The sequence below is a fragment of the Pelophylax lessonae genome (genome assembly GCF_965119305.1).
Source record: "Pelophylax lessonae genome assembly, chromosome: 12".
NCBI lineage: Eukaryota > Metazoa > Chordata > Amphibia > Anura > Ranidae > Pelophylax > Pelophylax lessonae.
The window spans coordinates 218,398,147-218,411,851 of record NC_138779.1 but is presented as its reverse complement, the minus strand read 5'-3'; the positions used below and the strand labels follow the sequence as shown (position 1 = coordinate 218,411,851).

Sequence of the window (13,705 nt, the reverse complement as noted above, 5' to 3'; positions counted from 1 at the left end):
CAAGGCTCTTCTCCCCCGATAGCTCAGTTTGGCCGGACGGCCAGCTCTAGGAAGGGTTCTGGTCGTCCCAAATGTCTTCCATTTGAGGATTATGGAGGCCACTGTGCTCTTAGGAAACTTAAGTGCAGCAGAAATCTTTTTGTAACCTTGGCCAGATCTGTGCCTTGCCACAATTCTGTCTCTGAGCTCTTCAGGCAGTTCCTTTGACCTCATGATTCTCATTTGCTCTGACATGCATTGTGATCTGGAAGGTCATATATAGACAGGTGTGTGGCTTTCCTAATCAAGTCCAATCAGTATAATCAAACACAGCTGGACTCAAATGAAGGTGTAGAACCATCTCAAGGATGATCAGAAGAAATGGAAAGCACCTGAGTTAAATATATGAGTGTCACAGCAAAGGGTCTGAATACTTAGGACCATGTGATATTTCAGTTTTTCTTTTTTAATAAATCTGCAACAATGTCAACAATTCTGTGTTTTTCTGTCAGTATGGGGTGCTGTGTGTACATTCATGAGGAAGAAGAATGAACTTAAATGATTTTAGCAAATGGCTGCAATATAACAAAGAGTGAAAAATTTAAGGGGGTCTGAATACTTTCCGTACCCACTGTATGAGAGGGAAAAGGGCAGTGATATATTTCCTTGCAGTAGCATGCAACTGTTTATATATATAGTCAGAGGGCACATTTATGGCACATGGTATTTTTCCACCAAAGCCAAGCTCATCCATGAAACCCCCCCCCCCCCCCAAGTTCTGACAATGCCATATACTGCCATTTTACAGCTCCGCATACTTGCACTTGCTTTTTAGCACTTACCTCTATTCAGACTTCCAGAGAGGGATGTCCATTACCCAACCCAGCTTACACTGCCCCCTGCTGTTGGTCACATGTCAGACTTTCTTATCCTAAACCAAGGATCACGTTCTCAGCAACAGCCTGCTGTCCAAGTTCATAATTTCAGTGTTCCCCACTTTGGTTGTCAGATAGTTGGAGCTCCAAGTCACCTGTTCCTGTTTTCAGGGTTTCATTATGGTCATTCTGTCCAGTAAACCTCACCTGTGTTCTGTGTTTCAGCTGCTCCCTGTCTCCATGCATCAGATGGCTTTGGTGAGTACAAAACCTCTTTCTGTGTGTGTCCCATTTCTCAATGGGGAGAGGGGGGGGGGGGGGCTTCCATTCGTGATCTCTCCTGGCTGTCATGACAATCCCTTGGCTTTAATACTTTGAGCCGCTGACCCGGAACAAGTCTTTAGATGAGGACTTCTCACTTTCCTGATCTGTTTCCCAGGTTAGGATCTCAAAGTATTAAAGCCGCTGGTATAAAAGTACATGATGGGGGGGGGGGGGCATATTGGTTCATTCCATAAGCAGGTTCTGCTTCCTGCTCAAAGAAGTGCAGGAACCTTTTTAAAAGTCGCTGTGGTTTTAAGTTGCATAGATTTGAACGGCTTCTAATGAAATACTTTATATCCAAAGTCGCATGACCAGTTGCACAAATGTGAATGGAGCCTCGGCACTTGTTCACACCGCCGCAGCTTCCAATCCGACATCCCTGCGCGACTTCATCACCGCTTGCATACGGTTTCTTTAACAGAAGTCAATGCAAGATGTGTTGAAGTCGCACCAAAGTAATGCAGGGACCTTTTTCTAAATTGGAGCACCTTGAGTCGCACCGATTAGAACAGTTCCATTGTTAATGGGGCACAGTATGTCATGCGACTTTGAACTCGCAAGTTGCGGCAGTGTGAACTGGGACCTAGGCTCCTTGCACCCTTGGGCTACTTGGGATCCAACTTGTGAGACCTCAAGTCGCAGGACATGTGAAATTCAATGCATTTCCATGAGAGCCATTCCTACTGACACTAAGAAGTGACTGCGACTTCAGAAATGGTTTCTGCGCTACTTTGGTCCAACTTTTCATGCGACTTTGGTCCAGACAATGTAAAGTGAGATCAAAGTCGCGCTCCAAAGCCGCACTGGAAAGAGTGTGACTTTGGAGATGCTTTATTGTAAAGGAACCTATTCACACCTGGGAGTTTGAGAATGCGAGCAGAATCGCAGCAATTCTGCCCGCGATCCCAAAACGCTGGGCAAAAATGACAAATCGCACAACTCTTGTTCAGCTGCCATTCATTTTGAATGGCACCTAAAGGCGCGTGTGATTTTTTTATTTTTTTTTTCCTGCGATTAAACTGCAAAGCTCAAAGATTGTTGCTCAAAAAGGACAACTTTGCGCGTTGCAGTTTGCTGTAATTGTAGCGCGATTTATTGTGGCAAAATCGCACCCGCGTTTAGGTTTTGTTGAAAATAAATGGGCGTTCTACTGACACTGCGACTTCAGAAAAGGTTCCTGCACTAGTTTGGTCCAACCTTTTGATGCAATTTTGGTCCGGAAAATGTAAAATGAGATCAACGTTGCACCAAAAGGCGCACTCCACTGGAAATCCTGCGACTTTGGAGATTCTCCAATGTAAAAGGAGCCTTGGAGGATCTTTACACACTGATGATATATATATACAGTGTATGTGTATGTAAAGTGTGTGTGTACTCAACAATGATACATTGTTTTCTTTTGGAATCTAAACTCTCATCTGTGTTTTATAAATATGTTTAGAGATGTTTTATTTAATAACACTTTCCTCTTTCTATTCTTTTCTTTAGATAACAGTCAGTTTGAGTACGGTGAGTGCCGCTTTGTCTTTTATTTTTTATAACTTTACAAACTTGTGTAATGATATCAGATTATTTTGGTGATAGAGGAACGCCTTACATTGTATCTGTAGCCAGAATGTTGTGTTATTTTTGGATGGATAAAGTGTGTGCCTCAAAACAGTTACATATCTCGAAGGTATTGGGGTACAATCCTAATAATAGCGGTATTTGGAAGGCTAGAGGCTACCTACTATTATGCCCCCCGCAGGTGGGAGAATGGACTATCTCTGTACCCAGAAATCTACAAAGGTGTAATAAAAGAATTTTATATTTTATTTATACAAAATTTGTTAAAAAACCTAATGTCCATGGGGAGAACCTCCATATTAATGTACATTGGGGGGGCCCCATATTAATGGCCCATGGAGAGGCCAACTCCATAGAGAAGTCTATTGGAAGGGGGGGGGGGGGAGACTCTGTATGAATGCCCATGGAGGGGGCCCAATATTAGTGGCCATGGGGGGGGGGGTTCCATATTAATGATCATGATGGGCATCGCCATCATAATGTCCACTGGTGGTTGTGGTGGTGGAAGACTCCATATTAATGGCAATGGTTTTGGAATTGAATTTCCAACAAACTTGTGTAGGTGTTATAGTCAGTTGTCCATGGGACTTTTGGCCATGTTGTGTAAATTTCGGATATAAATGAATGGGAAGTATACAGTATGTGTGTATGTATATATGTGTGTATGTATATATATATATATATATATGTGTGTGTGTGTGTGTATAATATATATATGTATATATATATGTATATTATAATATGTATGTGTGTGTGTGTATAGAATATATATATATATATATATATATATATATATATATATATATATATATATATATATATATATATATATATATGTGTGTGTATAATATATATATATATATATATATTATAATATGTGTGTGTGTGTATTATATATATATATATATATATATATATATATATATATATATTATAATATGTATGTGTGTGTGTATAGAATATATATATATGTGTATGTATGTGTGTGTGTGTGTGTATATGTATGTATGTATGTGTGTGTATATGTATATGTGTATATATATATATATATATATATATATATATATATATATATATATATATATATATATATATATATATATATATCCCCCCAAAAATATATATATCCCCCCAAAAAAGAAGAGTGCCACTTACGGGTCTTTGAAAGGTGAATGCACAGTAAAGGTTTTAATATATAAAAAAATAATATAAATATTATATAATATATATATATATATATATATATATATATATATATATATATATATATATATATATATATATCTATCTATAGATATAGATATATATTGCAAAAAAAAAAAAAACGGCAGTCACGGGTCTTGAAAGGTGAACAGGCGAGAACGGTTTTATTCGACGTTTCAATGAGGCTCTAGTAAGACTCGCTTTTGCCTCGTCATAACGTTGAATAAAACTGTTCTCCTGCGTTCACCTTTCAAGACCAGTGAGTGACGCTCCGTTTTTTATTTATTTATTTATTTATTTATGCACTACAGGCTTTGCTGTGCACCCGGGCCCATTTTTTTTATCCCTGATTTTATGTGCAGTGGCAACCATTGGCTATAATATTTTATATTTTATATAGTGTGTGTATATATTACACAGGATTTTGGTTGTTAGTCAAGGTGTTTGGTTTGCCAATAGTTTTTCAAGTGCACACAACACATTGCGCTCTAATACAGTCGTTTTTGTAAATGCCAAACTGTGAACAAATGAGTAGTTTGGTTGCTCATTATTTAACCACTTCAATACCGGGCACTTTCACCCCCTTCCTACCCAGACCAATTTTTCAGCTTTTAGCGCTGTCATACTTTGAATGACGCTGTACCCGAAATACATTTTTTTCAGTATTTTTCCCCCCACAAATTGAGCTTACTTTTGGTGGTATTTAATCACCACTTGGTGTTTTTTTTTTTTTTTTTGCTATACAAATTAAAAAAGACCGAAATTTTAGTTTTTCTTAGTTTCTGTTTATAAAATGTTGTTTTCTCCTGCACTGATGGGCATAGATAAGGCTGCACTGATGGGCACTGAAAAGGCTGCACTGATGGGCACTGATAAGGCTGCACTGGGGGGCACTGATGAGGCACTGTCAGGCTTCTGTGATGGGCACTGTCAGGCTTCTGTGATGGGCACTGACAGGAATTTTTGATGGGCACTGATTGTCATCCCTTGGGCACTGATCGATATCTGTGATTGGCACCTCTGGGGGCTGCGCTGATAATCAATGCGCTGGTTATCAGTGCAGAAACCCCCCCCCCCCGTCGGGAGCCATGGAGATCGGCTCTCCTCTGCTCACGCCTTGTCATCGTGAACGGAAAAAAGTCGATTACCGTCACTTCCTAGTTACCGCTGTGATTGGTCACAGCTGATCATGTGGTAAAGAGCCTACATCATACGCTCTTTACTAAGATCGGAGAGACACACCACACCACACCACCGGGTTGCGCATGAGTGGCTTATCCTGCAGGACATCATATGACGTCCAGTTGGGTAATTGAGCCACCTTGCGGACGTCATTACGCAATAGGCTGGTAGGGAAGTGGTTAAATATCACCTCTAGGCTTGTAATAATATTAAAAAAAAATATATAGAAGAAAACAAAAAGGCTCCTCATTTAGATGCAGCATGGTTGAATCCCCTGATGGCTTTTTCCTGCTTACCCAGCATGTAGACCTGGACCCCCATACAAAGATCACCATTAAACCATTCAGATATCTTTCTATGCATTGCTATATATGATCCACTAGAGGGCGAAGGTGGTGGAAATGCTTCATTATCGCCCTCTAGTGGATACTCCATAGGAATACGTGAAGATCCACTCCGTATGGCGACAATAGTAGCTCAGCCTATTACAGCCATGCTGTAGGTGGGTGAAGGTCTCTTTGCATGGTCCTGAACATCAATAAAGACTAACCTTGGAATTAAACTCTTTAGCTCTGCAAAAAAAATGGAGAATGAAATTGTGGGTAAAAATGCTTTTTGGGAGTAGGCTGTCTCCCCTAATAAGGAGCGGAAAGGCGGGCGTACTTTTAATTTTATCTCTTTAAAGTAATGTAAGGTAAACTCTAGTGGGCAATGTGTGACCCCGTTTTTTTCTTTTTCTCTTTTTTCAGATTATGAGTCTCTGAAGGTGGTGGGGCTGATTATTGCGGGTATCCTGTGCGCGATGGGAATTATCATACTGCTGAGTAAGTAATTGTGCAAAATGAAAGCCGTCTTACCATAGAAAGTGCAAAGTCCGGTACTTATGTTGTCTTCCACCCCGTTAAAAAAAAAAAAACAAAATAAATGAAATGTTAGCATAAAAACCTAAAAAATCCCCCCCCCCCCCATACAACCCCGGCTTCTAGATGCTTTCTGCAGGAAAGAGTGACACCACTGGTCCGTCTCAGAGATGAAATCATAATGTAGATCCTAATTTCAGTCACAAATCTGTCCCTGCTGTAGCTTCTCTTTGTGACTTGTTGCACTGTTACAATGTACAGTCTGATGATTGGGGGAGAGGAGACCGAGTAAATGTTTCCTCCTGCCTGCAGCAGACTGAGGACAGCCTGCGCAAAGTCACTGGGGGGAGAGGGGAGACTAAGAAAATGCTTCCACCTGCGTGAACTGAACTGAAACTGACCATCTCAGCCTAGGCAAAGTCCCTAACCCTAGTCACTGGGGGAGAGGGGAGATTGAGGAAATGCTTCCTCCTGCTTGCAGCAGACTGGTGACAACATCTCGGCCTAGGCAAAGTCACTGGAGGGGAGTGATTAAGGAAATGCTTCCTCCTACCTGCAGCAGACTGGTGACATCATCTCAGCCTAAGAAAAATCACTGGGGGGGAGGGGAAATTGAGGAATTGCTTCCTCCTGCCTGCAGAAGACTGGTGACATCCTCTCAGCCTAGGCAAAGTCACTGGAGGGGGGGGGGATTAAGGAAATGCTTCCTCCTGCCTGCAGCAGACTGGTGCATTCATCTCAGCCTAGGCAAAATCAATGGGGGGGGGGGGAGGGGAGATAGAGGAAATGCTTCCTCCTGCCTGCAGCAGACTGACATCTCGACCTAGGCAAAATCATTGGGGGAGAGGGGAGACTGAGGAAATTCTTTCTGTGTGCAGTAGATTTAGGACCTAATCTCAGCCTAGGCAAATTCACTGGGGGAGACTAAGGAAATGCTTCCTACTGCCTTCAGCAGACTGATGACCTCATCCCAGCCTAGACATCATCTCAGCCTAGGTAAAGTCATTAGGGGGAGAGGGGAGACTGAGGAAATGCTTTCTCCTGCCTGCAGAAAACTGATGACATTCTCTCAGCCTAGGCAAAGTCACTCGTGGGGGGGGGGGGGGGGGGGAGAGGAGTGATTGAGGAAATGCTTCCTCCTGCCTGCAGCAGACTGATGACATCATCTCGGCCTTGACAAAGTCCCTGACTAGAATTCAAGGATGGCATTTTGGAAAATGATAGTTGCTGAATATTCTGACATGTCAGGAATTTATTGATCTAGAATTGTAATGTTACTGACAGGTCCACTTTATTATAGGAGGATGCTGTGCTGCTCTGTTGTTCTGTGTATTCATTCGACCTCTTATTATTTTTTCAGGTGGGAAATGCAGATGCAAATTTAACAAGAAGAGCGAGTGAGTGCCCGGCGTCCTCTGTCCTTCCTCTTTATGTGTTTGTTTTTCTTCCTCTATAGAATGAGATTTGATTCATCTCTTGTCTCTTCTTGTCTCCAGGCAGAGGCAGCGAGCCCAGGAACAGCAGATCATCACTCCAGGTAACTAAGTCCCACCCGGAATATGGGCCTTCATCCATCCTGGCCCAGCCGGTTCTTCACCTTCCATGGTGGTTCTGTTCACTCTTGTCCAGTACAAAGATGTTTCTATGAAATCCGAAAGTAGAGGTGTTCACATGGATGGCTTTCCCAGTGGAGGCGTGTAGGCAGGGCCGGTGTTTTGGGGTGAGGGATGGGCATTCACCTAGGGTCCCCCCATTCCTGAAGTTGAAATGTAGTCTGCTTGGTGCTGAGTGTTGAATGCATGGTGTCTAGTGCTCAGAGAGGGTAGGTGAGCATAGTGGCAGGCAGAGTGTGGAAAGCTCCATGTAGACCCCTGTGACCAGCAAAGAGTAGATGCTGTATTGGGGAATACAAGGTGCCATATAGAGACGGTCAGAGTCAGGAGGCCTCAGAGGGGCCCTAGTGAGGAGCAGAGAGGATATTCTCTATAAGTGGGGTGGTTGTGCAGAAAGACAATGATGGTGGAGAATACTCAGAGGTGCCATATTTAGGAACTCCCACCAGTTAGCAGAGTGGGGGTGGTGGGGGTGTTTAGCACTTTAAAATGAACGGTTGGGTGGGGGGCCCCCCAGTAAGGCTCAAAAGTAATGTTCTATGATTAGGGTGTCAGAGTGGCAATCACAGTCGGAGCTCTTAGACGGGCCCCAGTAGAGAGCAATCACAGTGGGAGCTCTGACGGGCCCCAGTAGAGAGCAATCCCAGTGGGAGCTCTCAGACGGGCCCCAGTAGAGAGCAGAGGGTAAGAGATGCTCTATAAGAGGGGTGGTGGTGTGAAGTATTGCCTGGTGATGGTAGCGGTGGGAGGGAGCGAGGGGAGGAGATCTTAAAAAGTTGGATGGCAGTGTGGAGACCTTCTAGAAGTGGGCTGGTGGTGGTAGGTTATGCAAAGTGGCAGGCAGAGTTTCAAGAGAACCCTGTGACCGTATAGCAACAAGCAGAGTCAGGAGCTCTTAGATGGGCCCCAGTAGAGCGCAGAGGGTAAGAGATGCTCTATAAGAGGGGTGGTGGTGGGAGTGAACAAGGGGAGGAGACCTTCAAAAAGTTGGGTGGCATTGTGGAGACCTTCTAGAAGTGGGCTGGTGGTGGTAGGTTAAGCAACGTGGCAGGCAGTTTCAAGAGAACCCTGTGACTGTATAGCAACAAGCCGAGTCAGGAGGCCTTAGAGGGCCCCAGTGAGGAGCAGAGAGGAAATGCTCTATAAGTGGGGTGGTGGTGCAAAGAGACAATGATGATGGAGAACACTCAGAGGGGCCACAGTGAGGTGGTGGTGTGAAGACCTTCTGTAAATGTGGTGGTGGTGTAGAGCCCTGCTATAAATGGGGTGGTGGTGGTGTGGAGTGCTGTATGATGGGGGTGGTGAAAGGAAACAGTATGGAGGGGACACTCTATAAGTGGGGTAGTGCAGAGTGGTGCAGTGGGAAAGAACAGAGGGGAGGATACACTTTATAAGTTGGGTGGTAGTGGTGAGAGCTGCATAATGATCGGTGCGGTGGGAGTTTAACAGAGGAAAGGAGATGCTTTATAATTGGGAAAGATCACGGGGCGGGGTGGTTTTAGCGGGAGATGCTCTGTAAGATGGGTGGTGGTGGTGCAGAGATATTCTATAGTTAGGGTGGTGGTGGTGTGGAGACGCTCTATAAGTTGGGTAGTGGTGTAGAGAAGCTTTATAAGTGGGGTGGTAGTGCTATGTGCTGCATAATGATAGCTGTGGTTGGAGGAAACAGAGGAGACCCTTTACAAATGGGGGGTGTTGGTGTGGAAGTAGACCCTTTTACAAATGGGGGTGTTGGTGTGGAAACATTCTGTAAGTGGGGTGCTGTTAGTGCTGGATAAGGAAGGGGGTAGTTACAGGGATCACAGGGGAGGAGAACCTCTATAAATAGGGTGGTGGTGCTGAGATGCTCTAAAAGTTGTGGGTGATGGTGCCAAGTGCTACAATGACAGTGGGTGTGTTTAGAGGGAACACGGGGGAGGAGATGTTCTAGAAGTGTGGTGGTGGTTCCAATACTCTCTAGAAGTGCGATGGTAATGAACACTGGGTAGTAGACCCTCTATAAGTGTGCTGCTGCAGAGACACTCTATAAGTGAGAGGATGATGGGGAGTTGTTTTTTTAGGTGGTGATGCAGAGATGTCCTAGAAGTGGGGTGGTGGTGCAGGTGCTGCATGATAACAGGGGCTGTTGGAGAGAACAGAGAGGAGGCCTTCTATAAATGGGGTGCTGGTGTGGAGATGCTCTATAAGTGGGGTGGTGCTAAGTGCTCCATGGCGAAGGGGGTGGTTAGAGGCATCACAGGAGAGGAAATGCTCTATAGGTTGGGTGGTGGTACTATGTGCTGTATGGTGATGGGAGCGGTGGGAGGGAACAGAGGGATGGTGCAGTGTCCCCAGTGAGGGGGTGCCTTGGGAAGGTCCCCAGTGAGGGGGTGCCTTGGGAAGGTCCCCAGTGAAGGGGTGCCTTGGGAAGGTCCCCAGTGAAGGGGTGCCTTGGGAAGGTCCCCAGTGAAGGGGTGCCTTGGGAAGGTCCCCAGTGAAGGGGTGCCTTGGGAAGGTCCCCAGTGAGGGGGTGCCTTGGGAAGGTCCCCAGTGAGGGGGTGCCTTGGGAAGGTCCCCAGTGAGGGGGTGCCTTGGGAAGGTCCCCAGTGAGGGGGTGCCTTGGGAAGGTCCCCAGTGAGGGGGTGCCTTGGGAAGGTCCCCAGTGAGGGGGTGCTTTGGGAAGGTCCCCAGTGAAGGGGTGCCTTGCAGAGTTTCCTGTGAGGGGGGGGTGCCTTGGGAGGTTTCTCAGTGAGGGGTTGCCTTGGGGGGTTTCCCAGTGAGAGGGTGCCTTGGGGGGGGGTTTCCCAGTGAGAGGGTGCCTTGGGGGGGTTTCCCAGTGAGAGGGTGCCTTGGGAGGTTTCCCCAGTGAGAGGGTGCCCTGGGAGGTTTCCCCAGTGAGAGGGTGCCTTGAGAGGTTTCCCCAGTGAGAGGGTGCCTTGAGAGGTTTCCCCAGTGAGAGGGTGCCTTGGGAGGTTTCCCCAGTGAGAGGGTGCCTTGGGAGGTTTCCCAGTGAGGGGGTGCCTTGGGAGGTTTCCCAGTGAGGGGGTGCCTTGGGAGGTTTCCCCAGTGAGGGGGTGCTTTGGGAGGTTTCCCCAGTGAGGGGGTGCTTTGGGAGGTTTCCCAGTGAGAGGGTGCCTTGGGAGGTTTCCCAGTGAGAGGGTGCCTTGGGAGGTTTCCCCAGTGAGGGGGTGCCTTGGGAGGTTTCCCCAGTGAGGGGGTGCCTTGGGAGGTTTCCCAGTGAGGGGGTGCCTTGGGAGGTTTCCCCAGTGAGGGGGTGCCTTGGGAGGTTTCCCCAGTGAGGGGGTGCCTTGGGAGGTTTCCCCAGTGAGGGGGTGCCTTGGGAGGTTTCCCCAGTGAGGGGGTGCCTTGGGAGGTTTCCCAGTGAGAGGGTGCCTTGGGAAGGTCCCCAGTGAAGGGGTGCCTTGGGAAGGTCCCCAGTGAAGGGGTGCCTTGGGAAGGTCCCCAGTGAAGGGGTGCCTTGGGAAGGTCCCCAGTGAAGGGGTGCCTTGCAGAGTTTCCTGTGAGGGGGGGGGGTGCCTTGGGAGGTTTCTCAGTGAGGGGTTGCCTTGGGGGGTTTCCCAGTGAGAGGGTGCCTTGGGGGGGTTTCCCAGTGAGAGGGTGCCTTGGGAGGTTTCTCAGTGAGGGGTTGCCTTGGGGGGTTTCCCAGTGAGAGGGTGCCTTGGGAGGTTTCCCCAGTGAGAGGGTGCCCTGGGAGGTTTCCCCAGTGAGAGGGTGCCCTGGGAGGTTTCCCCAGTGAGAGGGTGCCCTGGGAGGTTTCCCCAGTGAGAGGGTGCCCTGGGAGGTTTCCCCAGTGAGAGGGTGCCTTGGGAGGTTTCCCCAGTGAGAGGGTGCCTTGGGAGGTTTCCCCAGTGAGAGGGTGCCCTGGGAGGTTTCCCCAGTGAGAGGGTGCCTTGGGAGGTTTCCCCAGTGAGAGGGTGCCTTGGGAGGTTTCCCCAGTGAGGGGGTGCCTTGGGAGGTTTCCCCAGTGAGGGGGTGCCTTGGGAGGTTTCCCCAGTGAGGGGGTGCCTTGGGAGGTTTCCCCAGTGAGGGGGTGCCTTGGGGGGGGGGGTTTCCCCAGTGAGGGGGTGCCTTGGGGGGGGGGTTTCCCCAGTGAGCGGGTTCCTTGGGAGGTTTCCCCAGTGTGTGGGGGGGTCCTTTATAGCAGAAAATAATATTCAGGAGTCCCTTTAGTATTTGCTGTGTTGAGTATGAAATGAGCACATATTTGCAGCATTTTGCTTTCTGGCTCTGATTGATTTTTCTTCTTCTTCTCTCCTGCAGGGAGCGCCAGCTGCTAAACAGGACGTCCATTCAGAAACTTTTTTTTTTTTTTTTTTTTTTTTTAAAGTTACTTTATAACAGTTTGTGCTTTGCAACCTTTGATCCGCCCCCTCCCCCTTCATCTTTGTTATGTAAACTATTTTCTGTAACATTTTTAACTACTAATTCAATAAAGTTGGTTTGTTTTCTCACAGCGTGTCTTCTTCTTTTGAAATCGGTCAGGGTGCGTCCTCAGATTCCTGTCCACGGCGTTACCCCTCCCCCTTCCCACCTCCATTATAACGGAGTGTTTAAAGAAGAGAAATTCGTACAAATTTACATATCATTATAATAAATATAATCTAAATATAATAATTATAATAATTTTTTATTCATCCGTCCGCTGCTTCTCTTTCCACTGTCCAATCACCAGCTGTGGGAGGGACAAGACCTGTAAGTGTTGCTTAACTCGGCAAAGAAATAAGATCTGGTCTCATGCCCTTGCAGGCAGAGCTGTGTAAATCTCAGTACTGGATGGACAACATTCCAAATCCAGGTGAAGCAGCCCCAGATAATTAAAACGGTATATTTAGCGGTTTGCTTGAAGCTCTGCTTATAACTATTTAATTACATTTAAATTATATTTAATATTTTAATATTTAATGTAATATTTAATTACATTTCATTACATATTTTAATATTTAATGTAATATTTAATTTAATGTAATTAAATAAATTTCATTACATAATAATTTAATGTAATTAATGTAATATTTAATGTAATTAATTTAATGTAATTAAATCAATTTCATTACATAATAATTTATGTAATTAATGTAATATTTAATTTAATATTTAAAGTAATATTTAATTACATTTAATTACACTTTTTCCATCTGTGGGTAAGGTTTTAATTGACTTCCTGTCCCCGTGACACCCGTTTTCACCCGGATACAGAGTGTCACCGGAATAAGGAACTCCCCAGTGAGGACAAAAAAACCTGCCAAATTATCTACCTACCTCCTCCACCGAAAATAAAAATATTTTGCTGTCCTTTGAGCAAGTTCAGCTCTGGAAGATTTACCCCCCCCCTTTAATGACCAGGCCATTTTTTTGCGATTCGGCACTGCATTACTTTAACTGACAATTGCGTGGTCGTGCGACGCTGTACCCAAATAACATTTTTGTCCCTTTTTTTTTTTTTTTTCCCCCACACACCTACTGTAGTGTAGAGCTTTCTTTTGGTGGTATTTAATTTTTTTTTTTTTTTTTGCGCTATTAAAAAAAAAAAAAAAAAACGCCAACAATTTTTTTTGAGGGGGGTGGGAATTATTTTTTTACTTTCTGCAATAAAAACACATCCAATAAAAAAAATGTAAAACTAATTTCTTCACCAGTTAAGGACAATTTGTATTCTGCTACATATTTTTGTTAAAAAATATCACAATAAGTGTATATTGATTGGTTTGCGTAGAAGTTATCGCGTCTACAAACTATTTGATATTTTTACGTAATTTTTATTCATTTATTTCTTTTTTTTATATTTTTTTTTTATTTAATATTTTTTTAAAAGTGGATCCTTCTATATAGGATCACAGGTCTCTTTGATCATTTCACAAGCCCCGCCCCCCCCCACAGTTAGAAACACGTCCCTAGGTACACATTTAACCCCTTGGATCACCCACAGTGTTAACCCCTTCCCTGCCAGTGTCATTATTACAGTAACAGTGCATATTTTTAGCACTGATTACTGTAGTAATGTCACTGGTCCTCCCAAAAGTGTCAAAAATGTCAGTTAGGGGTCCGATCTGTCCTCTGCAATGTCGCAGTCCCACAAAAAAAATCGCAGATTGCCGACATTACT

At 45.2% G+C, this 13,705-nt stretch overlaps 1 protein-coding gene across 1 annotated transcript in view; it reads left to right on the top strand.

The window, feature by feature from the left end:
• The window catches only part of LOC309567808 (FXYD domain-containing ion transport regulator 3-like), a 43,198-nt gene extending 31,143 nt beyond the window's left edge, over positions 1 to 12,055 (top strand). The window contains exons 3-8 of the mRNA XM_082273258.1: positions 1,080 to 1,112; positions 2,667 to 2,687; positions 5,879 to 5,953; positions 7,350 to 7,386; positions 7,486 to 7,526; positions 11,863 to 12,055. Coding sequence (XP_082129384.1) covers positions 1,080 to 1,112; positions 2,667 to 2,687; positions 5,879 to 5,953; positions 7,350 to 7,386; positions 7,486 to 7,526; positions 11,863 to 11,879 — 224 coding nt within the window. The 3' untranslated portion in view covers positions 11,880 to 12,055. The remainder of the gene's footprint in view (positions 1 to 1,079; positions 1,113 to 2,666; positions 2,688 to 5,878; positions 5,954 to 7,349; positions 7,387 to 7,485; positions 7,527 to 11,862) is intronic.
• Positions 12,056 to 13,705: the final 1,650 nt, after the last annotated feature.